Raw genomic sequence first — 26,385 nt, 5'->3', positions numbered from 1 at the left:
ATCCCTCCCTTTCTTGTGCGATAGCGTTGTTTTTCTTCTTTAGGGGGTGTCACTTGGATAAAAGTACCGTCTAAAGCACCTAAACAACCCTATAATAATTTTCGATTATAATAATTAGAGGTAATTATTGGAATTATAGATTGAAATAAAAAATACAATTAAATTAAAGTATTATAGGCGATTAAAATTTTCTTACCTTAAATGGTTTCCATCTACCATCTTCGCAGTCATCGTGCACCGGTTCAGGTTTCTTGAGCAATATGTTGTGCAGTTGTAAAATTGCTCGAAGACATAAATTGAAATGACGACTTATTGTCTCCCGACTTCTTTTAAAAAGCAGACTCATCGTACAAATTTTTTTATGATGCGCCAACACGTAAACAAATACGGCCACAATTTCATCAATGGTGGCATTTTTTGTAGCTTTTAAACCTCCAATGTCTTGTACCATATCACACAATATCCTAAATGTTTTCCTATCCATTCGAAGTTCACTAATACTTATTTCATCGCTCTCTTTTGTAAGGCTGAACATCCATTCCACACGTGCAATCTGTTTGTCCTCCCTACTTTTTATTTGACGAATCCTACTTCGGCGATATGTAAGTATTGCAATTTGATAAAGTAGGACCACCAAACAAACCATGAGCATTCCATACATATTCCATAAAGTGCACATTAATCTACGTCTTCTATAGTTAAATGGTGGTCGTGCCATCTTTCTACAAAGTTAAATAGAAACTCATTAAGAGGCGAAATGTTTCCAACCCATAATATTATTAAAAATGCAATGTCATTCCAGTAAGAGGCGAAATTATCTATGAGAATTGAGAACAATGACCAGAAACAGACTTTCAGAATGACGACTACTTGCATAAGGTCATGAAAGACCAATTACTCTTAATTTAAGAATCAAGAACAAAGAAATCTCCGGCATCGGGCGAGCAACCCATGGTTTACTCCCTCAAATCCCACAACACTTTCCCCCAATCTAATCGGCAAATTTCTGCTCACATATCTACCCTAATCCACCACAAAAAGCTTTCTTTCTCCCGATTCCTTAAACCGAAACCACAATCAACGCCGCCGAAATGCAAAACAAAGATTTAATATCTTTTTTTCATGGCATAGCAGTCGAACAGGCAAACGGAAGGCATGGATTAAAAATGACGAAGAAACTACAACAATAAAGAAACACCAACTGAATAGAGAAGAACATAGTTCGTGGAAGAACACACCTTTGAGCTTGAGATGGGAGCTTCTGTCGGATTCTGTTGGATGCTTTGGCTTGTGGTGGGCATGGTTGATGAGCCCTAGCGTGTGAGGAGGAGGAGCGACGCGAGGTGAGGAGGGGGGAGAAGCGGGCTTCGCCTGGAGAAGGAGGCGGTGCCTGGAGAAGGAGGCGGCGGGGAGAAGCGCGGCGCCGCCTGGAGGAGGAGGGGAGATGCGCGAGGGGGAGGTGAGACGACGCGATGCGGCGAGGGCTTTGTGGTCTGCGACAAAAAAAACGAAGAGGGGGGAATGGGTTTAGTGATAACCGAGGGGTGAGTAGGTTATCAAAATAAGGGAATCAAAATCATACCTTAATTCCGATTCCCATCTACCAAGCATTAGGTATGGGAATGAAATTAATTTCATTCCGATTCCAACCTCTTAAACCCGTCTACCAAGCAGCCCCTAAATCAATTAGAGTTGACTCCTTGATTTAACGTGGTTCACAATTCCTCAAAATCACTATGTCCACAATCTATAATATATTCCACTATCTTTCTCCTCTTCAATTAAAACCTCTTACAATTATCAACGATTGTAGGAAAGAAAAATACACGAAGAGGCAAAATGTTAGCGTTGTTTACACTGAGTTGATCTTGTGTCTCGTAGCCCCTTAAACCCCTTTTATAGTCTTTGTTTCGGATCTTGTCGTTTGCTTATGTGGCAACCATTAGTCGTCGAATCATCAATCATCAATCGACTAAACTCTCATATCTTATCCAAAGATGACGTTGAAACTTCTATCTTAGTGTAGCATTAGTTGACTAATCAGTGCTTAATCTATTGATCCAGTCGATCCAAAAACTTTTTGTTCCCTTCCAATGAACCTCATTCGACTGGATCAGTCAATCAAAAAACTTTTTGTTTGTTTGCAAATGAACCTTAGCCAACTTGACCAGTCGATTGGAAAATCTTGTGTTCGTTTGTCAATGTCTGAACCCTTGACTGAACCTTAGTTACTAGTCGACTGATCCGACTAGAATACCTTAATTAGACTTAACTTACGTATGAACTAGCAGTTGATTAGGTTAAATCTCAAATCCTAAAAATGCTTAGAATATTAAACTCTCTCGTCCACCAGTCGATTGGTCAAACCACAAACCCGTTATACACTTAAGGTGTGATTTTCTCAATCATCAATTGTATTGGATCCTGATATCAGTCGAATGGTTCCTAATATCAATCAACTAATTCCCTTGCCTTTGACCACATCTAAAGTTGAGTCCACTTAAGTTTGTCGTCTATCATCATCCCTTATATATAGATCATTCATATCTCTCATGGATAACTCTCCAAGCCTCAAGGTCTTCTAACATCAAACTATATCCCTCTAATGTTTCAAGGCTTTGGCTCCCCCTCAAGCCATCTTTCATGCCTTTGCTTACATTGTTAGATAAATCACAAATCAAATTTAAACTGTTTGATCAACTCATCAAAATCCTTAGTTGCCTAAACGCAGAGGGGATGAAAAAGCTAACATGGTATGAGAATTGTGAGAGATTAGGAGAGGGACTGTAATCTTGAACTTTCACTTTTAGATTGTAAGAGCTAGCTTTCGATTGAGGTGCAATAGGTCTTGGGTTGTATTTTGTGTCTCAGTTTGATCCCGTCACTTTGTGTAGGCTTATAGAAGGGTGTACGTCGATAGAAGTGGAATCACTAAGTAGATTCAATTGATTGAAGGGTGAGCTTAGACAATTGGGGGTGTAATGTAAATGCAAGGGTTCAGTGAACTATGTATTTTTATTCAAGTGGTAGTTGACTAGATTAGATACTCATTTACTACTCAATGACTATATTTGCCGAAGCAGTTAACTGATGACTCTTTTAGTTAATTAAAGGCGGATAAATAGAGCCTTTGAAACGACTCTTATTATAAGCCATGGAGGATTCTAAACAATAAAAAAGGTACACAAAAATATTTAATATTTTGTTGTGATCAAGTGCTCAAGATCAACAACACTCCAAAGGCTTAAGATTCAAGTTTGTTGAAACTATCTACTACTGAAAGAAAATATATACAAGGCTTATATAACCAGCATAACCCTAAGAACACAAGAGGAAAAGACCTATCTAGCCCTGCTTTTCACAACACTCCCCCTTAAGTTGAACATATTATACATGTCAAAATTGGAATTATTAGTGGCAATTCTAGTGAAATATTTATGCATAACACATTGAACGTGCCATAAGGGATTAGATGCAGAGTTTCCAAATATATTAAAATCACAGTATTTTATGAAAACTTCTCTGTCTGTCATGAAAAAATGTTAAGACTAAAAAAATAAATATTAATATAAAAAATTGAAAAAATGTTTTTTTCTTTTAAAACATAAAGAAAAAGAAACAAATCTATTGTTATGAGTGTTATAGCCCCCATCTAGGATTAGGTCCACTCGGTCCATTCGGTGTTCAGCCCACTCGGTAGCCCAGGTCCCCCCTTTCAGTTCGGCAGTCCAGCACTGCCACTCGGCTCGGCAACTCAGCTCTGCCCTTTCAGTTCGGCAGCACAGCTCTGCTATTCGGCTCGGCAGCTCAGCTCTGCCCATTCGGTTTGGTAGCTCAGTTCTGTCCATTCGGCTCGGCAGTTCAGTTCTGCCAGCTCCATTCGGCAGTCAGTTCTGCCAGGCCCATTAAGCCCACTTAGCATTCATCTTACTCAGCCCATGTGGCTTGTCATACGGGTATGCTCCAGGTCATATCATGTCAAGAAAGGTCTTATCAAGATCTTCTCAAGGATCATGCCTTGTCAGAAGGACGTGACTTCTTAGAAATGGTCTTCTCTCTCTCTATTAAACAACATTGTCAAGCATTAATGGAAGATGTGACTTGTCAGAACGGGCTCTCTCTCCAATGAACAACCTAGCCAAGCATTAAATAAGGATGTAATTGGTCCTCTTTTCAAGACCATGCTTTGTCAGACAAAATCGTAGTCTTCTCTCCTAGTGCTATAAAAGACCATGAGACCTCGAGGCAAAGGGGAGGGGGCCTGGAGGAGGGAGAACTCTTCTCCGATCATGAAAAAGAGCTCCTGAGGTATAAAAAGGGAGGAAGGAGGAAAACTAAGGGAGGGGGCCTGGAGGAGGGAGAACTCTTCTCCGATCATGAAAAAGAGAAGCTTCTGAGGTATAAAAAGGGAGGAAGGAGGAAAACTAAGAGGGGGGGCTCCGGGCTCGCTCGTTCTCTCTCTCTTCGGGATCTCTCTCACTCTTCTTATCTTTTTTGGGCGGAGCATTTCATTACAGTATTTCTATTTTACTGTACTTCTTCTTCCTCTTGACTGGGCTGACTTGAGCGTCGGAGTGGCCGTCCGGGGTCTCCCCGGCGCCAGGATGACCTCTTTCTCCGGTGATGTTTCAGGGCCTCCAGGTAGCTGGTCTTCTCTCCTTATTCGGTATGGTGGCCCTCTCCGGCGGATGCAATCCCCTCTCTTCCCCTGCATGCTGACTGGTCCGGCGGCGCGTCTGGAAGCCGATCTCAACAGGAACATCTATATAAAAAAAAACTTCAATCAAAATGGGGAATCTATATTTCTTTTTTGATACATATAAGGTATATAAGGTTAAACGATAGATCATCTCAATAAAATTACTTCTTTCAATCAGAATTTAGATGAAAAAAATTAGTCAAAATAAAAGTGTCAAAAGATTCTATTTTAATAAAATAAAAAAAATAAAAAAAATAAATCTTATGTCAAATCCAAGCAAACAAAAAAAAAAGCTTACGTGAGATCTGAAAGTAAAGAAAAAAACTAATGCAAGAAAAGTAAGAAATCAGGACTAAATTTATTTCTAAATAAATATTTAATTGTTCAATAAAACTCGTAGACGGATTCCTAAAACTCTCGGCGTAAATAAAAAATATTTATTTTTAATAAAGTAAATAGGAAAAAAATTTCTAATTTTCGCTAATTTTTATTTGTCATCTCAAATACATAGGGCTACTTTCCCTTATTTTCCGGCGTGTCCGTTTCAACCGACCGAACAAATAGTAACTAGATGCGATGTACTATATAAACGCCGACAAACTGAAGGCCCACTCGCATGCTTCTTAAAACCCTCTACTCTCTTCTTCCGTCTGCTGCCACCATCGTCTTCATGCTAGTTGCCTCCGCCGCCGCCGCCGCCGCAAGCTGATTGATCCTCCCTACCTTTTCCTCTTTCCCGGTAAATAACTGCTCATCGAGCCGATCCATCGCTAGGGTTTGCTGGCGGAGCGCTAGCGAAGAAGGCGCCGATGGATGACCTTGAGAAGGCGATACTCCTCTGTTATGAGAATAGTGCTGCAGACCCTGCGCTCCGCGCTCAGGCGATGGCCTTCTGTGACCGCCTAAAGGCCGACCCTTCGGCACTCATCCACCTCTGCCTCGACCGCCTCCAGCGTTCCCCGCCGGTTCTCGTCCAGTTCTGGTGCCTTCAGGCCCTCCACGATGTCATCCTCCTACGGTACGCCTCCATTCCCCCCGCCGACCTTTCCCTCCTCCGCCCCGCCCTCCTCTCCCTCGCATATGATCGCCCCCTCCCCGCCGCCTCCCCTCATTTTCTCAGGAATAAACTCGCCCAGGCCCTCGCCGCCTTTATCCGCCACGAGTACCCTGCGTCCTCCTGGCCAGACCCCTTCCTCTGCGTACTCCCCTCCCTTCCCGCTGCTGATCCCGCTGCCATCGACATGTTTGCTCGCTTTCTTGCTGCCCTCGATGAGGGCCTTCTTAGTCTTGACTATCCCCGCTCCCCTGAGGAGGCCGCCGCCGCCTCCCAGGTCAAGGATACCATGCGCCAACAATGCGTACCCCAGATTGCCCGCCACTGGTTTGACGCTGTGTCACTCTATCACTCCTCGGACCCTTCCCTTACCGCCTTAGCCCTAGACACCATGCGGCGTTACATCGCATGGATCGACATTGGGCTGGTCGCCAACGATGCATTCGTCCCCCTCCTCTTCGGCCTCATTCTCTCCCCTGGCTCAACTGATCAACTCAGGGCTGCTGCTGGTAGTTGCATTCTCGCAATCATTCTTAAGAGAATGGATCATCGCCAGAAAATGACGCTTCTCTGCAGTCTACCATTAAGTAGGGTTTTTGTCAACCCTGATTTAGTCCAGAAGGTTCCAACTTTGGTCACTGGTTATGCTACAGAGGCACTAGAATGCTACAAGAAGTTGGGCTCTGTAGACGTAGATGGGCACTCACCTCTCAAACTCCTCGAGGAAGCTTTGCCTTCTGTTTTGTATGTGATGCAAGAAAGTGAGGACATGAAATCGAGTAATGTTGTTGATTTTCTGTCAGATTATGTCTCCACCATGAAGTTCCCCTCTGAAAAACATGCAATGTATCTTAGGCAGATACTTGAAGCTATTAGAGTGCAAATACTCTATGATCCTATATACAGAAATAATCTTGATATCCTGGATAAAATTGGTAAAGGGGAGGAGGATCAGATGGGAGAACATCGAAAGGAACTACTAAGACTCTTTTGTAGCATTTGCCGTGTTACACCCAGTGTCACCCAGCTTTTTGTTCGAAATTTAGTAATTACTGCCTTGTCTTCTTCTGAGAGTAGCGTGGAGGAATTGGAAGCCATGCTTACTTTGTTCTACCGGTTGGGCGAGACACTAAAAGAAGAAGCAATGAGAACTGGTGATGGTTTGTTGGGTGAGTTGGTGCAGATGCTCCTTTCAGCACGATTTCCTTGCCATAATCATCGACTTGTTGCACTGATTTACCTTGAGACTCTCTCAAGGTTTATGAAGTTTGTGCAACATAATCCTCAATATATACCTCATGTGCTGGCTGTCTTCTTGGACGAAAGAGGTATACGCCATCCAAATTTCAATGTGAGTAGACGAGCAAGTTATCTTTTCATGAGAGCAGTCAAATTACTGAAAGCTAGGCTTGTGCCTTATCTGGACTTGATTTTGCAAGTATGCCCCCTCTTCTGTCACGGTATTGTTTCTCATGTTTACTGATATTTTTTTAATTGATGATGTTTTACATGTTTTTTCTATTACAATGCAGGGATTACATGATATTGTGGCCCAGTTTGTAAATTCAGATTGGACTACCAAAGATCTCAAGTTTTCAGGTTCTGAAGATGGTAGCCAAACATTTGAGGTCTCAGTGTTGAAACATCTTCTCTTTATAATCTCATTTTGTTGATATAACTTCTCATTTCTTTTCCTGTTTCTTTTCTGGGTTTGTAGGCAATTGGATTATTAATTGGCATGGAAGATGTTTCCCCAGAAAAGCAATCTGAGTTTTTGGCAGCACTTCTTGACACTCTTTATCAAAAGGTTGAAATGGAACCTGAGAAATTCCTTATGTTTTCTGGGCCATTTTCTGGCCGATTTTCATAATTACTTGACATCATCTAATCAATAACCAAAAGTTGACTAATGCTTTTCTTATCCAGCTCAAGGGGCTTCTTTCAGATGCCAAAGCACATGGCTTGGAAGAATCTTCAGCAAAAGTCTCAACCCTCCAGCAAATTATTATGGCTTTGAATGCTTTAAGCAAGGTGTTGTGTTTTGCATTCTCAACTCCATTTTTTTTCAAATTTTGTGCTTTATAGCACTGAAATTATTCTTCCTGTTTTGTTAATTAGAGAAGTTGATTGTTCCTCATAATTCCTGTAAGGTGAACACTAGAAAAGGTTTTTTGTTCGATTAAATTTTTATGTGTAGTCTACATACACAGTATCTTCTGGTTAATGATTTGTTTCTTAACATATCAAAATTTCAGAACACTGCCCTCAAAATTTCAGAAATGATGGAGATTCTCTTGAAAGGAAAACTAAAAAAATTCAAGAAGTTTTTTCCTCCTTTGGTGCTTTTGCTTTTAGAAGTGAAAAAAAAACAGTTTAGGTTTCTAAGTTGTTATAATTCATTGATCGTTTGCAGAATAATTTGATTTTGTGTACTTTTTTTAGTGAGGATTGGTTTTAATTAATTTGGAATTTTTAATTTTGACCACTGATACAAGGATTAGAATTTAAGGATTTCAGTTTATTATCAATAAAAACATGCATATGAAAGTTAATGTTAGCAATACCAAAATATCCTTGAATATAGTATTTCATATTAGTGTTTTAACTGTTGTGTGCTCCTTAATCAAATGCAAACCATATTATAGATAATGTCTGGCAATTCAAGCAATTAAGTTTAGTATCGTAAATGATACCATTGGTAAGGACAAATATTTTACAATCTGACAAATTGAATCAACTAAAGGTTTGGTATTTATGTTCCTGCCTATTTTATTTGCCTTGTTGTGAGCTTATTATATATTCAGTAGAAATTGCTTTCAAATTTCATAGAGTATAATTTGGTTATATTGCTTGCATTTTATGTAGATTTATATGAATAAATCTCTCTATCTTTGTTTGTATTCCTTGTGAACAGGGTTTAAATGAACGACTTGTCATGAGTAGCTGCCCATCCATTGGAATTATGTTTAAAAAGGCTAGTAAATGCCCAAGGCATACATACTCTTTGCACATACTCTTTTAACTACATTTGGTTTTGTGTAATTGAAGAAAGATGATCGATTTCAATCATGACCTTATAGATATATATCTGAGAGTTCTTTTTTTTTCTTCCATTTTGCAGACATTGAGTGTTGTCCTGGAAATCCTTCTTTCGTGTCCAAATATTAGAGCTATGCGAAATAAGGTTACTTATGAAACTTTTGCAATGCCCTTTTCATCCTTCAATAAATAACAGTTGGGGTGGTTGCAGATTACATCATTCATCCATCGCATGGTTGAAATATTAGGAGCATCTATTCTTCCATTCCTTCCTGTGCTTCTAAAGCACCTTCTGGTGGAGAGTGAGGTACCTTTCCTCTCTACCTTCTGCAAATTTAATTCTCGTCTTTTTCCAAGTATTCTATATCATTGGATAATTTTTCTTGGGTTATTCACTTTATCTAATTGCTCTAGTTGTTGTGTCCATCATCATCACATTGGGGATGAGACAATTGTATAAGGTTGATGTAGAAAATTAAGAAAAATAAATGAAGGGGAGCCTTGGCGCCAACGGTAAGGTTGCTGCCATGTGACCTAGAGGTCACGGGTTCAAATCCTGGAAACAGCCTCTTGCCAAAGGCAAGGTAAGGCTGCGTACAATGGATCCTTTCCCCGGACCCCGCATGGCGGGAGCTTCGTGCACCGGGCTGCCCTTTTTTTAAATGAACGTGGATTCTAACTTATGAAAAAGTAACAAATTTTTCATAAATATTAAGAAAATCTAACTCTTCATGGATCAATCTTATTTCTATATTTCTCACCTCTAAATTTTCACCATACTTTCCTGTTCCATTTTTAGAGCTATTAATAAAATTCTAGCACTAACGACACAAGCTATGCAACTATGGAACTTATATAAACTGATTTGTGTCATTATCAATATTTGGAAATTATAACACAACATAAATGATGCAAATCAGTATACTGGAAAAAAACATATTTTGAAATAAAATTGAATTTCTGCATATCAATTGATATTATCACAGTAGAAAAAATTAATGATAATGTTCTTTAATATTTAATATTTATGTTAGTTTAATATATTATTACAACTTTAATAATATCCCAATCATTAACATTAATTTTTACCATTAATTAATTTCAAACTAGACCTTCGTCTTTGTGTCCGAAGTTTTCTAAATTTGAAGACTTGAGTTTGTCCTAATCCTACTAACTAAATAGAACTGAAGTGTGTATTTTGTTGATAACAAACTGGCTTTATTCTTTTACATGTCCTACCGCACCTTGACCTAGTTATTATTAATGATTTTTCCTTTATGTGGAAATCAATAAGGATGTGGTAGCTTTGGTGTTTAATTGCTCATATCATTTAGCAGGAAGATATTCATATATTTAAAAGTTTCTTTTCAGTAAATATAATCTCTTTAACTGGTGCTCTTTGCAGCCAGAAGACATGGTTGAGTTTCTTGTACTGGCCAATCAACTAATAAGCAAATTCTCCACTTCTTTAGAACCCATACTAGAAGATATATTTCCTGCTATTGCAAGTAGACTGATAGAAATACTTCCAAAGGATGCATTTTCAGCAGCACCTGGATGCATTACAGAGGTATTGAAGTTTGACCCTTTTAATTGTCTATTCTGCAGAGGTATTGAAGTTTGACCCTTTTAATTGTCTATTCCGCATAATGTTGGTTGAGAGTGATGGCAATTGATATATTTTGTTCAGTAGAATTGGTGTAATGTATTATAGTCTGGTGCTTTTTGTTGAAAAAGTTGAACCTTGATTAAATCCAATATGAATTGCAAATGTCTCACTCAAAGTTGTATGTAGAAATCCCACTCAAGACTACATAGAAATCACCAACAAGGGATGATTAGGTAGTTGTTGGTTGAATTATTTGACCTCCTTACCCCAGTTAGCTCCCTTCTACCATTATATATTATTAATGGATCGAGAATATTACAAGGACACTCTCAGCAATTACATAGTTCACATTAGCTTATGATACTTAAGTTGGTTCAAATATACTGTAGAAACCTAGCTGATTCCATCAGTATTCCATGATCTTGAGATGACAGTATTTTTGAGGTATTATAGTATTCTTAAGGTTGCTACCCAGTGGTCATGACTTGGACTCTCCAGAATCATACTAACAACCAATGAGATGTCAGGTTTGCTAACTGTAAGATAGTTCAGCTAATTATCCCACTATTCTGGGATCAGTTCATGGCTTTTATCATGGTATTATTTGGACACTAAGATCCATAGGAGCATCTATCTATTTATTCCCCAACGTTCCAACCTCTGCAAGTATATGCACTTAAAGGGCAGTCCGGTGCATGAAATTTTCGTCAATGTAGGGTCTTGAAGAAAAATCTATTGTACACAATATTACCTTGCATTGCAAGAGGCTGATTCCACGACTCAAATCCATGATCACCGGATCATGCAACAACAACTTTATTGTTGTTCCAAAGCTCCCCTTCATATCAAGTATGTACTTGTACTACAAAAATGTAAATATCTTCCTCTGAGTGAAGAGCTTCTATATCAAGGAAGCTTCGCCTAAATCTTTAGTATAAAAATGTTGATAGAGAATGGTTTGAAATCTCGTGTCGTATCAGACAAAATATTTCGTTCCATCCGCATACCGACATGCTCGGCACAGGCTCGCGATAGCAGCAGAAGGGTCGCACGCGTCTGCAGCAACGAAAGGGTCGGGCGACCTATCGATAGCAATAGAAGAGTTGCGCGACGATGTCGATAGTGACGGAACGGTCGCACGACGTCGGCTACGGCGGAAGGGTTGCGCGACTCAGTTGGTAGTGACACATGCGACCTTGTCGACCACAATGGATGGGCCGTGCGACCTACGGGCATGGGTAGTTGCAACGTAGGGGGGACTGGATATTTGTTAATTAAAACTTAGGTTGATAAATTAAATCAACTCCTAGGGATAATATAAATAGACTTCATTAAACCCTAATAAAATTATCTCATTAACTATATATTTTATTTATTTTAATTTAAATATATATAATTTATTTATTTGTTTATCATGATTCCATATTTTTTCTTTTTTAAAATTTATTTATTTATATCTATTTAAATATTTATGCTAAATATTTTATTTTTAATTAATATATTTTATATTTTAAAAAATATCAAAATTATATCGGTATGATACGATATAGTATCGAAACCGTATCGTTCCGATTATAGACCGAAACTCTGATACGGCTCAAGATTTTAAACCATGAGATAATCTTTCAATGGTGCAATTTCAATGGAGTTTATCATGATAATATCTCCACTTATACAATAAGAAGAATATATTCCTAAGTAACTGGTTTCTTATGTTCCTGATAATTTGTTTTGATTGAAATTATTTTTGAAAATTTGATCATATTTTAACTACGGTTAAACTTTATAATTATCACCACGAGTACTGTTTATTTACATGATTCCTTGTCTGTTTGACTTTTAAGGAAGTGCGAGAACTTCAAGATATGCAGAGAACATTATATACCTTCCTTCATGTGATGGCAAAGCACAATCTTTCCTCAGTTTTCATTGCTCCAAGTTGTAGGGGATGCTTGATGTAATAATACAACTACTTTTGATAACTGCTTGTAGTCACAAAGATATACTTCTTCGGAAGGTGAGTGGAAGTTCTTTTACTTTTTTTGCTGTGTTTTTTCATATAATGTTAATGTGTGATCAACTCCTTACTAAACTCTCCTCATGCATGTATTTCATTGTTATTATTTGGTAGATGTGCGTACAAATTTTTGTGAAGCTCATAAAAGACTGGTGCACCAATTATGATGGCGGCAATGGTACGTCACTTAATATGTTTTTGAGCATGTCTACCTACATCCTGTCTTCTTAATGAACTTGCTAATGTGCGTTCCCAGTCTTAACATGCATATCTTGGCATAACAGTAATAAAGTGCAGCATAAAAGCTGAAATCATAAAAGAGCTGTAAACAATTTCTTATAACAGTGTGCAAGTCTAAAAAATAAAAGTACGTAAGTTTAGGAAATAAACAATAGAAAAGCAATTCATGTTATACCACTTTGATTAAAATATAATTGTTGAAATAGTAAATGGAGAAAAAACGTCATTCTTATCCCAAGCCAAATCCTTATTTAACAAGTCGTTATACTTATCAGAATTGAGAATTGCATAGCGAACAAGCATTTCAAAAATTCTTAAATTTTCATGATTAGGGTGCATAAAAATTGAGGAAACTAATCATACATAGAGAATCACAAATTTCACAACCTCGCTCTGATACCACATGTAAATCAACTTTTTCTTAAAATTTATAATTCAGAAAACTAAAACATAAAAGATCTTGAAATTTATGATTTCTATTTATACAACTTTTAGATTGACAACTTACCTTGATTCATGAGAAAGGAAACAATGACTGCAGAAGAAACTTGCTACAAGTCCCAATCTATCTCTTTCCCTTTTCATTTTCTTTTTCACACCTTTTTGATGGCTACGGTGAAGAGACTCTTCTGGGAAAGACAGAATCCATGTACGTAAATAGCCAACTTCCATCAAGTTGGCTACATGCACTTTTCGGAAGTTAAAATAATTTCCCATAATCCCATAATGACCAATAAGTCCCTTAAATTAATTAATATTTCACATGAGTCACACTTTAATAATTTATTTATTATTATTATTATTTTCTAACAATGTATCCATCCCTTTTCTCAGCCTCGACACCACGTGCCAACCTTTTCTCGGCCTCAAGTCCCGACCTCGGGATTAGACCTCGACATTCACTCAGCATCTCGTGCCGACCTCTTATCGACCTCAAATCCCAACCACGAACTCCGGCCTTGGTACTCACTCGGCACCATGCGTCAACCTCTTCCCAGCCTCAAGTCTCGATCTCGAACTCGGGCCTCAGCACTCACTCGGCACCATGTGTCGACCACTTCCCAGCCCCAAGTCTCGACCTCGGGCCCAGACCTCGGCATTCACTCAACATCTCGTGCCGACCTCTTACTGGCCTCGAGTCCCGACCATGAGCTCCCGCCTAAGCACTCACTCGGCACCACGACCTCTTCCCAGTCCCAAGTTTCGACCTCAGACTTAGGCCTCGGCACTCACTCAGCACCATGTGTCGACCATTTTTTGATCCCAAGTCTTGATGACGCCGAGGGGGATAGCGATTATCCCCAGGGCAATATTAAATCCGTTGGTTCGACTGCGAATGTCAGAAATAATCTTCTAAACCTATTAATTCGGAAGAATAACAAGAGATAGGGAAATAAACGACATTGCTAAAAATATTATTAAACTAAAATTTCTTCTCCCTGAACATCAACTCATAAGATGTTTATATAGACTCAAGCCCTAAAAAAGATTTCTAAAAAAATGAAAAATTTCTTAACAAACTCTAAAAGAAAGATTCCTTATAAAAAAAAATTCTTAACAAATTTCAAAAAAAAAGAATCCTAATAAAAAGAAAATTTTTTTAACAAACTCGAAATCTTAAAAATCCTAAACGGACTTCAAATATAAAATCCTAAGAAAAATTCTTAACAGACTCAATCCTAAAAATCTTAAACAGATTTAAAAAAATTCTAAAACAAAAAAATAACTTTTTAAAACTACTCTAAATACCAAAAACTCTAAAAATTACTAAAAATAAAAATTATTAAAATTAATAATAAAAATTTTTAGATTCTCCTGCATCAGTCACCTCAGGTTGAAAGAAACTCATCCTCGAGTTTAGAGTAGTGTCAGATGGTCACCCAGGAAGAAGATCATCTTGCGCCAAATCAATAAAATTTATTAGTAGTTGTTGGACTTTAAAAATCCTTATCGATCCACTGATGAATATGACATCAGAAGGTCACGAGTTGATCATCTTCCTTATTGGTAGCCTCTATCATCTTTCTTCAAAGCCCAAAAGAGAGGTTGATAGCCTCGATTTCTTCTCATTATAGCTCAAAGGGGAATATAGTTGTATCGGAAGACATAAACTAATCAAGTTGCTAGATGCTCCTGCATCAAACGCCCCGGGTTGAAAAAAAATCGTCCTTGAGTTTAGAATAATATCATGTGGTCGTCCAAGAGGAAGATCCTTTGACATCAATTCGGCAAAATCCACCGTCATCTCCATTGTCATCGCGTCTGCTACTTGTCGTAACTTCAAGATAGGCGAAGTGATATGTTCCTCTAGCTCCTTGATCACTGCAATGACCCGCGGCCATAAGCTCGAACTCTGCATATGGTGACGCATAACAAGCACCACCACCGTGCATGCAGTCATAGTGCTCACCACAGTCTTTGTCACCGCCACCTTCCCCATGATTACTAGAGCTGGTCCTAACGGATCCGAGGAGTCATTGTCCAACTTCCAAGTAACACAACGATCGAGGCTCGGAGCTCCGCATTCCAAGATCCTTCCGCAGAATGTCAAAAAAGAAATTGGAGCAGCTATAGTAATTGAAGTTGGCAAATTAGTTGATATGGAGTTTAAGAAAAAAGATTAATAAAGTATATGTATTGAAGAAGGGGATATTGTTGAAGAGCTAGTTGGCTTCCCTTATTTTCCTTCATCCACGAGAATGCCTGCATTCAAATCACAATCATCTACTATTTCTTTGGTTTCATTAGTTGAAACCTCTATTTGCATCTGCTTATATCCTTCTAATACAACTAAAATATTTGTATTTTCTATGTCCTTGGATAAATCTGTTTGCTGCTGCATCATGTCTGTTGAAGCTAAATTATCTGAATGGTCAACAAAGTTCTGGACAAGGCTTGGTGCTTGCTTTGAAGGAGAAGTCTCCTGTGTAGTGGAAGCATTGACGCACCCAGAAGTATTGACAAGGCCTTGATTGAGCAACTCACCAACATCGGTGTCGAGACAAAGAATTGGATCACCGACTAATTCATCGACAATTTCATCCTTATCATATATTGGCTCACCAGTTGACTCAGTCTTGTCTTCATCATAAATTGGATTACCAGTTAACTCGATCTCGTTTTCTTCATACTGAATGAATTGGGACGTTGAATCAATGCAAGGTGAGACAATGGAGATTTGAACTTCATTGATAGATGAACCATGTTGTTGATTGCCGTCGGAGAAAGTGGGCTTCTGGTCTTCGATCAATGCTTCGTCTAGGTCTATCTCCTCTTCATCAGCATCATCATAAACTGGATCATCAAATATTTCGATCTTGTTGTCATCTTCGCCGCCTCCTATAATTGGATGATCGAGAGAGTAGGACTGTTCATACTCGATGTTGTCGAGGTCCACATCTTCATGGTTGTCCTCGCTGCCGTAGGAGGAAGGGGGGAAGTAGAGGTGTTGCGGAGCTAGCGTTCTCTTAAAGTTGTAGGTGGCGGGGCGATTGATCCTGAATTTCTTGAAATCAAACTTGTGCTTTGACATCTCTCTTTGATTAGAAATTAATGAATTTTCAAAAGGAGAATAAATGAACTTACGATTTTTACGATCTTGCGCTGCTAGACGCTGGAATAACTTTATAATTTGTCTTTGTAGATCTTGAAGTATCTCGTCTCGAGTGTTATGATCATGGTGCGACGCTTCCTTGGCGAGAACTTGTCTATCATGACCACGATCACGACCACGATGATGATCCATCAGATCTGAGAGCTAACTTTTATGATCTTGTGCTACTAGACGTTGGGATAACTTTGTAACTTGTCTCTGTAGATCAAGAATCTCATCTTGGGTGTTATGATCACGGTGTGAGACTTTCTTTGTCGGAACCTGCCTGTCACAACCATGATAACGACCATGACAATGATCCATCGGATCTGAGAGCTCTGATACCAACTGACGCCGAATGGGATAGCAATTATCCCGAGGGTAATATTGAATCCGTTGATTCGACTGCGAACATCGAAAATAATCTTTTAAAACATGTTAATTCAGAAGAATAACAATAGATAGAGAAATAAACAGCATTGTCGAAAATATTATTAGACCAAAATTTTTTCTCCCTAAATATCAACTCATAAGATGTTTATATAAACCCAAACCCTAAAAAAGATTCCTAAAAAAAGGAAATTTTTTTAACAAAATCTAAAAGAAAGATTCCTCATAAAAAACATTTTAATAAATTTTAAAAAAAATTCCTAATAAAAAGAAAAAACTTTAACAGACTAGAAATCCTAAAATCCCTAAACGGACTTCAAATATAAAATCCTAAGAAAAATTCTTAACAAACTCGATCCTAAAAAACCTAAACAAATTTTTTTTAAAAAAATCTAAAATAAAAAAAATAGAACTTTTCAAAACTACTCTAAATACCAAAAACTTCAAAAATTACTAAAAATAAAAATTAACAACATTAATAATAAAAATCTTTAGATTCTCCTACGTCACTTGACCTCGGGCTCGGGCCTCGACACTCACTCGACACCATGTGTCGATCTCTTCCCGGCCCAAGTCTCGACCTCAAGCTTGGGCCTTGGCACTCACTCGACACAATGTGTCGACCTCTTCCCGGCCCCAAGTCTTGACCTCTAGCTCGGGCCTTGGCGATCACTCGGCATCACCCACGGAATCCATCTCAGTCTTAGGTCTCAACTTTAGAATCTGCTTAATCTTAGGAAACGATCGACTCACACAATCAGGGGAATCTAAGACTATTTTTTTCAGAGAAATAGGAAAATATCTTCGAAAGATATGAATAATTAGAATCTTTCTAAAATTGAAATGGGTATCTCAGAGCATTTCCTAAACGGACACTAATATTTCAGAGATCGACTCTATAAAAGGTGGTTCATACACATGGGCACAGGTATGCACACATTAACCCTAATTTCTCTAAGTCATCAAACTCCTTCCTCATGCAAAATCCTAACTTGAGCATCGAAGTGGTTTGCCGGGACTCACTTCTGGTATCATTTTAACTCTTTTTTTTAGTGTTTTTCAAGTCTCTTTGTCTTTCTCAGTAGCTATCTTCGAGGAGGGTGTACGCCACCAATTCGTGAACCGATGACTTGATCATCTACAATGTATTGGCCAGAACACTCAACATTCTACACATCTCGTGTTGTTTGCCAAAGAATAATGAAGACAAAAATAGCAATCCAAGATGATAATCATAAAATAATTTCAATCATCAAAGAATACTTGTCGTATTCAACGTTGAAGACACATTATAATTATTATTATCTTCATAATTTTTAATACTATATTTGTCATATTACTTTCTATATGTTAAGTTATGTAAATATAATTATTAGCTACGATGATAGATCAATGAAGTAATTATTTTCTCTTTCTCTCTTCCTATGTCTTTAGGTTTCAACAAGGCTAGCTACTATAATAACTCATATAACTAAGAGCAATTTTGAGTGACAATTTATCGTCATTATCATTTAAATTTCCACTAGTTTCCTTCTTAGTCGCTCCTCCAGCCATGACTGACCTTCATTGTGTTGGAGACATAGAAGAGAGAAAGGAAATTCGATCTGATCTTTCCCAATATTACTTCCACAAGTATGCAGTACATTAATTTATGGAGGAATGCTTCACAATTACATTGATTGCATGGAAAATATAAACTGCAGTAACCTTTAATTAGTCTAGGAAATAAACTTTGACTACCTAGGAAAAGATAAAGATACTTAAATACTCAACTTTGACTCCTAAGAAACATAAACACAATTAATACTTCATGCTAATCAACTACAAATTACCATTTAACACTCCCTCTTAATTTGTAATCTTCATAATATCCTTGAACCGTTGAAGCTTTTCCATAGATATTGTCTTGGGGTAAGAACATCTACTGGTTGATCTTTGGTCTTGATAAAATCCAAATAAATTTCCTTCTTTTGAACCATATCACATCTCATGAATGCAATTATGCCGGAACTCTATATGTTTTGATCTTGCATGAAAGACTAGATTTTTTGCCATTGAAATTCCAGATTATCACAGTAAATAAGAGTAGGATCTGTGCCTTTTTGTTATAAATCAATCAAAATTCTTCTTAACCAAACTGCTTCACGAATAACTGTATTTGTTGTAATATATTCAACTTCTGCAGATGACAATGCAATTGAATTCTAGTTTTTGAACTTCATGAAATGATTTTAGATCCCAAACAAAACACATATGTTGAAGTGCTTCTCCTATCGTCATTACTTCCGGCCCAATCACTATCACAGAAACCAACTAACTTGTTGTCCGCTTCTTTCAAATATTTAATTCCCAATGTTTTAGTCCCTTGAAGGTAACGAAGTATCATCTTTGTTGTTACAAAATGAAGCTTGCTTAGAGCATTCATAAATATGGATATTAAGGCGATAGGATATACAATATCATGCCTTGTGTTGGCCAAACAAACCAATGAACCAACAAGGCTTCTATAAATATTTGGATCACATTTTTTTGCTCCATCGTTCTACTGGATTTTTTCATTAAAAGTCATAGGAGTTGCTGTTGGTTTGTAATTTTCCATTTGAAATTTTTGTAGCAAATCTGCTACATATTTTGCTTGAGAAATGAAAATCTCTTCTTTTGATTGCTTCACTTGAATTCTGAGAAAATATTTCATCAATCCAAGATCTGTCATATCATATTCCTTCATCATCATTTCTTTGAATGATTGCACCATTCTAGCATTTGTTCCTGCATAAATCAGGTCATCAACTTAAAGACAAATTATCAAAAACTCACTTTCATTTTTCTTTACATACAGAGATGGTTCAGATGGATTTTTCATAAATCTATTTTGTAGGAAATAAGTGTCAATCTTGTTATTCCATGCTCTTGGAACTTGTTTAAGCTCATAAAGCGCTTTATGTAGCTTATAGACTTTCTCTTCCTTCCCTTTTACTTCATATCCTTGAGGTTGTTTGACATAAACCTCTTCTTCTAATTCTCCATTCAAAAAAATCGATTTAACATCAAGTTGAAAAACTTGTAACTCTAGTTGAGTTGCCAAGGCAAGAACAATTCTAATAGTCTCCATGTGTACTACGAGAGCAAAAGTTTCATTGAAATCAACACCGGGTTGTTAAAAATATCCTTTTGCCACCAATCTTGCTATGTGTTTTCACACACTGTCATCTTCATTGTACTTGGTCTTATAGACCCATTTCAAGCCAATTGCTTTTTTTCTTTTTGGAAGGTCTATCAGCAAACAAGTATGATTTTTCTCAATGCTCCTTACTTCTTCATTCATGCTTTTAACTAGACTTTCCTTTTATAGCATCCTCAAAATATTGTGGTTCACAAGTAAAAAATGCAATATTATAAGATTCATAAATATCTATCAAGGAATGATGCCTTCTTGGAGGAGTTTCTAAATTTGAATCATCTTCATAATTACTCCTTAACAAACCAACGACATCTTTAACCAATTGATTTGGTTCAAAGAATATATCTTTCATAGGTTCTCCAACAACTTCTTCAGTTTCCCATTTCCATACTACTATTTCTTCAAAAATCACATCCCTTGAAAGCACTAATTGATTAATTATTTGATTGAAAAATTGATAACCTTTTGATTCATCGGCATAACCAATGAAAATAAGTTTTCTCCTTTTTTATCAAACTTTTCTCTATTTTGAACAAGAGCATAAGCAACACATTCAAAAACCTTAAATTGACTTACAATTAATTTTTTGTCATGCCATGTGTTCCCGCTCGAGATCGCCTCCGAATGAGTTATTCGACACCTGGCTCGTATGTTGACTCACCAAAAGCAGTATCCACGACCAACTGAGGAGGACTCTGAGTTCTGAAATACCACTAAACGCTGAGTTACAAGGAGAAAGACGAAGATGAGAACGGACACTACAAAAATAAAGGCAATTTACGACGAATTTTGCGACAAAAAAATCTAGAATTTTCGTCGCAAATGGGATTTGCGACGAATTTGGCGACGACAAATTTTTCGTTGGCAATAGCTCGCCGCAACCTATGGCGACGAAAATTTTGAAATTCGTTGGAAAATTAGCGACGATAAATAAATTCGTCGCAAGTTTTAGCGACAAAAAAAAATATTCGTCGCCAAATTTAGGGACGAAAAATGATTTCATCGCAAAGTTTGGGACGAAAAAAAATTTTCGTATCAAGTTTCAGTGCACAAAAACTCATCTGTGAATTGCTCAATTTGGCGACGAATTTCAAATTTCGTCGTCAATTACGATACTACAGTGTATTTACGATAAGTTTGCGACGAAAAATGGATTCGTCGCAAAAGTCATCGCAAATTAAAAAAATCACAGATTCATTCTGTTTCTTCAAATATGAAACCTGTTTACAATACAATATCCACAACCACATCTACAAATACAATATAAACATACAAACACATCCACAAACATATAAAAACATCCACATAACATCAAACATATCCATAAACATATAAAAACATCCACATAATATCCAAACACATCCACAAACATAAATACATATTACTTACACATCCATATAAACAACAACTCAAATTAAGTTCTAATGTATCAAACATAACATCGAATAGTAACATACATAATAAACAAGTCCACATGTATCAAACATAACTAAATATGAAACATAAACTCCAAATGTATCAAACTAACATAACATCCAAATCCATAATAAAATACATACATAAGAAAGTATCAACTGAATGACGACCAGAAAAGATGTCCTAGCTCAACCGCTCCGATGCTCAAGTCAAACCACAGTAGGAGAGGAAAACGAAAAAAATGAAGAAGGAGGTTCTTGATCATATGTGTGCGTACCTGCACCTGTGAGAGGCGGAGTCATTTTATGGAAGTACGAAAGAGAAAGATGTCTTATCTTAATTAAGGAGAGTATCCTATCAGTGAAGATTTTATTAGAGGATATGTCCCATCGCTAATAAGGAGATTATTCCATCACCACCGCCGCTATAGCGAATGATCCTATCACTCACGTCTGTTACGGTATCAGCCTATGTCATCTTAAATCATGATGCCTTAACAGGACAGGTGAGCTACCCCAAATATCATATCACAGCATGTGTCCTTCTGCGTGACAATCTAACAAGCTGAATGATGGAGTGTCAGGAATTGGACTCAGAGGGATTGAGCTGTCGGACTCAGAGGGACCGAGCTGATTGAGCACTGAGCAGGGCCCTAGGCGAGTGGAGCTTAGGTAACAAAGAGAGTCTAGGCCAAGGTTGCCCGAGATTGAGAGCCGAGACGTGGTCCGAGATGGAGCTCGAGGTTGAGTGGAGACTTAGCGAGGTGTTGAACCCGAGTGGAGTAGTCGAGTATTGTGCTTCGAGTCGAGTTGGTTGTCGAGTCGGAGAGTCGGAGTCAAACTGTTTGTCGAGTCGGGGCCCTACCACCTTGTTAGGGTAGGGAGCGTGAGCATAGAATTCAGTCATGGAGCTAGGGTGTGGGACCAAGCTAGTCAACCTTGGAGTCAAGCTTTCCGTCCAACGTGTCATCTCCAATCGGATTATACCAACCCATTACATCATGCTTCAAAAGGAGTTTTATTTCGAACTGCTTTTGTAAGAGAATGATTGAGAATATGCATAGTAGTATTTACAGCTTCAACCCATAATTTATTGGGAAGCCCTTTTGTTGGGTTACAAGGGTGCAAACATAGTCCCACATCTAAAACACATGGGAAAGATCATGGGTTTAAAAGGATGGAAAGTATCTCCATTGGCATGAGGCCTTTTGGGGAGAACCCAAGAACAAAACCATGAGGGCTTAGACCCAAAGTGGACAATATCATACCATTATGGAGATGTAGACATTCTTTAGACCCTACAATTGGTATCAGAGCGAGGGCGCTCTTCACCGGACTAACCACCGGATGAGCCATGATCCAGATCTAACCATGTGGGGACCCTCGGGAAAAACAAAGGAAGTAGGGGAGGCTCGGACCATGAGGGACATGGTAGTTGGACCATGAGGGACATGGCAGCCGGACCATGAGAAATGGTAGGGGAGCTTCCAGTGGTCTTTTGTTTGAGGGGGGGATTGTTGGGTTGCAAGGGTGCAAACATAGTCCCACATCTAAAACACATGGGAAAGATCATGAGTTTAAAAGGATGGAAAGTATCTCCATTGGCATGAGGCCTTTTGGGGAGAGCCCAAGAACAAAACCATGAGGGCTTAGGCCCAAAGTGGACAATATCATGTCATTGTGGAGATGTGGACATTCTTTAGACCGTACACCTTTGCCTTTCGACATGCTTCTGGCCATTTCTATATTTTTTCTATATTTTTCTTTCGGCGACACCATTCTACTAAAGCGTATATCTAATTGTAAGCTATCTTTGAATGCCTTGTTCTTTGCAAAAATTGAGAAAAGGTTTGTAAATAAATTCTCCTCCTTGATCATCCTTAATGTCTTTAGAAAACAACCACTTTGCTTTTCAACAAGTGCTTTAAAGTGTAGAAACTTACTAAAAACTTCAGATTTCTTCTCAAGGATATAAACCCAAATCATTCTAGTGAAATCATCAAAAAGAGAAGAAAATACCTCTTGTTTCTGAGAGAAAGAGTTCTAGTTGGACGACAAATATCTACCTGCACTAGCTCAAGAGGAAATTGAGCTCTCCAAGTTGTTTTTGGAAATGGAAGCCGAGCATTTTCTCATAAATGCAACCTTCGCAAATTTCATGTTGCTTTCTAATTTCTAGAAGTCCAACAACCATATTATTTTGTTTTAATAACTAGAGGCTTTTAAGATTCAAATGACCATAACTCAAATGCCAAAGAAGATTCATCAACACTTTCACTTCTAAATGCAGTATTTTGAAATGACTTAATATTGAGGGGACAAGATTATTGGAATCAACATCACGGTAACAATTTGTTCTCCAGATTTGTTGTCAAAAATTTCACATCTATCATTATCAAAGACTAGCTTGTAACTCTTTCTCATCATTTGTCGAATACTCAAAAGATTCTGGGAAATATTAGGAGAGTAATGCACATCATGAATAAATTTTTTGTTACCTCCACTTGTATGAACTACAGTAATATAGTAACTCCTTTTCCTTCAATTTTCACTTGCTTTCCATCACCAAGTTCAACATTATAAGAGTAATTTTTATCCAGATCTTCAAATGCTAAATAATTTCCAGTTAGATGATTACTGCAACCACTATCTAAATACCATTTTTCATCAAATTTCTCATCATCCATAGTAGAAAAGAATAATTTATTATTATCATCTTCTGTTGAAAAATTAACTATCTTTTTTTCCCTTTATGATTTGCTCCCTTTTCTTTATACCAGCAATCCTTATCAGAATGATTATGAATTTTGCATCTAGTGCATTTAAAATAGCAATTCTTGGACTCATGACCTGCTTTCTTACAAATGAAACAAACAGTAAGAATCTGAGTTATCAGGTTTTTACTGCCATGAAGATCGTCTCTTCCTGCTTTTCCTCTGCCTCTGCCTTGAAAATACCATCCACGACTTCTGCTGTCAACCTGTCCACGAAATGAGTCCCCTCTACCTTTTTGTTCTATTTTGAAATCTCTAGAGTTGTTCTCCTTTACTTGAAAAGCATACTTCATAGGCTGATTATTGTATTTGCTTTATTGTTTTCTCATGTGCTTCTAAAGATCCCACAAGTTCTTATTGTGTAAACTTTGTGAGATCTCTTGTTTCCTCAACAATAACAACTATATGCTCAAATTTCCGAAGAAGCCCTTTTAAGATTTCCTCAACAACTTTTTTTTTCAGGAATAACATCTCCACAACTCTTGACTTAATTTAGAGTAAAAATCTTTCACAAGTTCTCCTTCTTTCATTGATAAATTATCAAATTCATTCCATCAGCTTTGTAACTTGATGGAGATCACTTTTTCTTGATGCCAAAAATTCTGGGATAAATAGTTTTGCTTACCTACCTGATCTTGTTGGATGATCCTCAATGTTGTAGCATTTTTCTTCACATTCTCCTTGTATTCCTATATTCCTTCTCTTTTTCTTTTGTCCGAGAAGAGGAACCTTGTTGGTCTTGTCTCTTAATTTAACGATACCAAATGAACTAGTCCAAGTATCTACGACCTTGTACGCTGTATTTTGTTCTTCTTCGTTTCATTAATTCTACGTTGTATTTTGTTCTTCTTCGTCTCATTAATTCAATGATCTCAACGTGGAACCTGCCCGTTCGCAGGAACCTCCGGCAAGTCAAGTACATCGGCAACTTCCACGAGTTCGACGTGAAGTTCAAGGAGCACTGCCGCAAGGGCAAGCTCCCCAACTACGTGGTCATCGAGCAGCGCTGGTTCGACGTCAAACTGTTCCCCGGCAACGACGACCACCCCTCGCACGACGTGGCGGAAGGCCAGAAGCTGGTGAAGGAGGTCTACGAGGCTCTACGATCCAGCCCCCAATGGAACGAGATTCTCTTCGTTATCACCTACGACGAGCACGGCGGCTTCTTCGACCACGTCCCCACCCCGGTCCAGGGCGTCCCCAGCCCGGACGGCATCGCCGGACAGAGCCCTTTCTTCTTCAACTTCGACCGGCTGGGCGTGCGCGTCCCGGCTTTATTCATCTCTCCCTGGGTCGAAAAGGGCACCGTGATTCACGAGCCGAACGGCCCCGAACACACCTCCCAATTCGAGCACTCCTCCATCCCCGCCACCGTCAAGAAGATCTTCAACCTCAAGGCCTTCTTGACCAAGCGCGACGCCTGGGCCGGCACCTTCGACTCGGTCCTCACCCTGACAACGCCCCGAACCGACTGCCCGTTGACGTTGCCTGAGGCTACGAGGCTCCGGGAGATGGAGGCGTCGGAGGACGCGAAGCTGTCGGATTTCCAGAAGGAGCTGGTGCAGCTGAGCGCGGTGCTCAACGGCGACCACGCGAAGGATGTCTACCCGTGGAAGCTGGTGGAGGGTATGACGGTGGCGGAGGGCGCGGCGTACGTGAAGAGCGCGTTCGAGGCGTGGCGGAAGGCATGCGACAAGTGCAGGGAGAGCGGCGCCGACGGGTCGCACGTGGTGGAGCTGAAGGCGGTGAACGGAGCGAAGGGCCTGCTGGAGAAGGTGTCGTCATGCTTCACGTGCGGCAGGATTTAGAGTCTCTCTCTCTCTGTGGTTAATAGGAATAATATAATGGATTGGATACATTTGAGTGTATTCATGTTGTTGCTTAATTAGTTCGTGTCATGTGCTGGTTTGAAAACCAAACAGAGTGTTTATTTCACTTAGCTTTATTTTAATGGGCGAAATTTAAAAGGAAATTCTTGTTATGGAATGGTTAAAAAGGTTTTTTTTAATTATCAAAATAACATTCTATATTTTATTTTAAAAATATTCTTATTTCAATATTATTGTAGTAGTCATACATCATAATACCTCATAGTTGCTATAATTTATAATATTAATCATGATCCAAGTACAGTAGTCAACTTTAGTACAATTATTTTATTTGGATCAAAATTAAATTATAAAATATTTTATATTAAAATATTTTTTATCAATTTATTAAAATTACTTAAATTTGATTAAAATCATTTAAACTTAATTAAAATTATTTAAATATTATTATAACTATTATAATCCATAACTGTCATATATTGTAGCAACTATAACTTATAACTATTACATATTGTCATAAGTATAAATTATAGTTGCTACAACTAT

The 26,385-nt window shown here is 38.2% G+C and overlaps 1 protein-coding gene and 1 pseudogene across 1 annotated transcript; both read left to right on the top strand.

Annotated features, from left to right (window-relative positions):
* Positions 1-5,508: 5,508 nt before the first annotated feature.
* On the top strand, positions 5,509-12,746 carry LOC141812453 (exportin-T-like; annotated as a pseudogene).
* Positions 12,747-24,876: 12,130 nt separating this feature from the next.
* On the top strand, positions 24,877-25,960 carry LOC141812452 (non-specific phospholipase C3-like). Its single transcript, XM_074700447.1, has one exon. It carries the CDS (start codon positions 24,877-24,879, stop codon positions 25,816-25,818), a length of 942 nt encoding a protein of 313 aa, XP_074556548.1. The 3' UTR covers positions 25,819-25,960.
* Positions 25,961-26,385: the final 425 nt, after the last annotated feature.

This window comes from Curcuma longa, chromosome 19, assembly GCF_044706935.1.
Source record: "Curcuma longa cultivar G26 ecotype Majalengka, Jawa Barat chromosome 19, ITB_CL_G26_1.1, whole genome shotgun sequence".
NCBI classification, from domain to species: domain Eukaryota; kingdom Viridiplantae; phylum Streptophyta; class Magnoliopsida; order Zingiberales; family Zingiberaceae; genus Curcuma; species Curcuma longa.
Note: the sequence above shows the minus strand (reverse complement) of the source record. Positions and strands in the feature narration are given on the sequence as shown.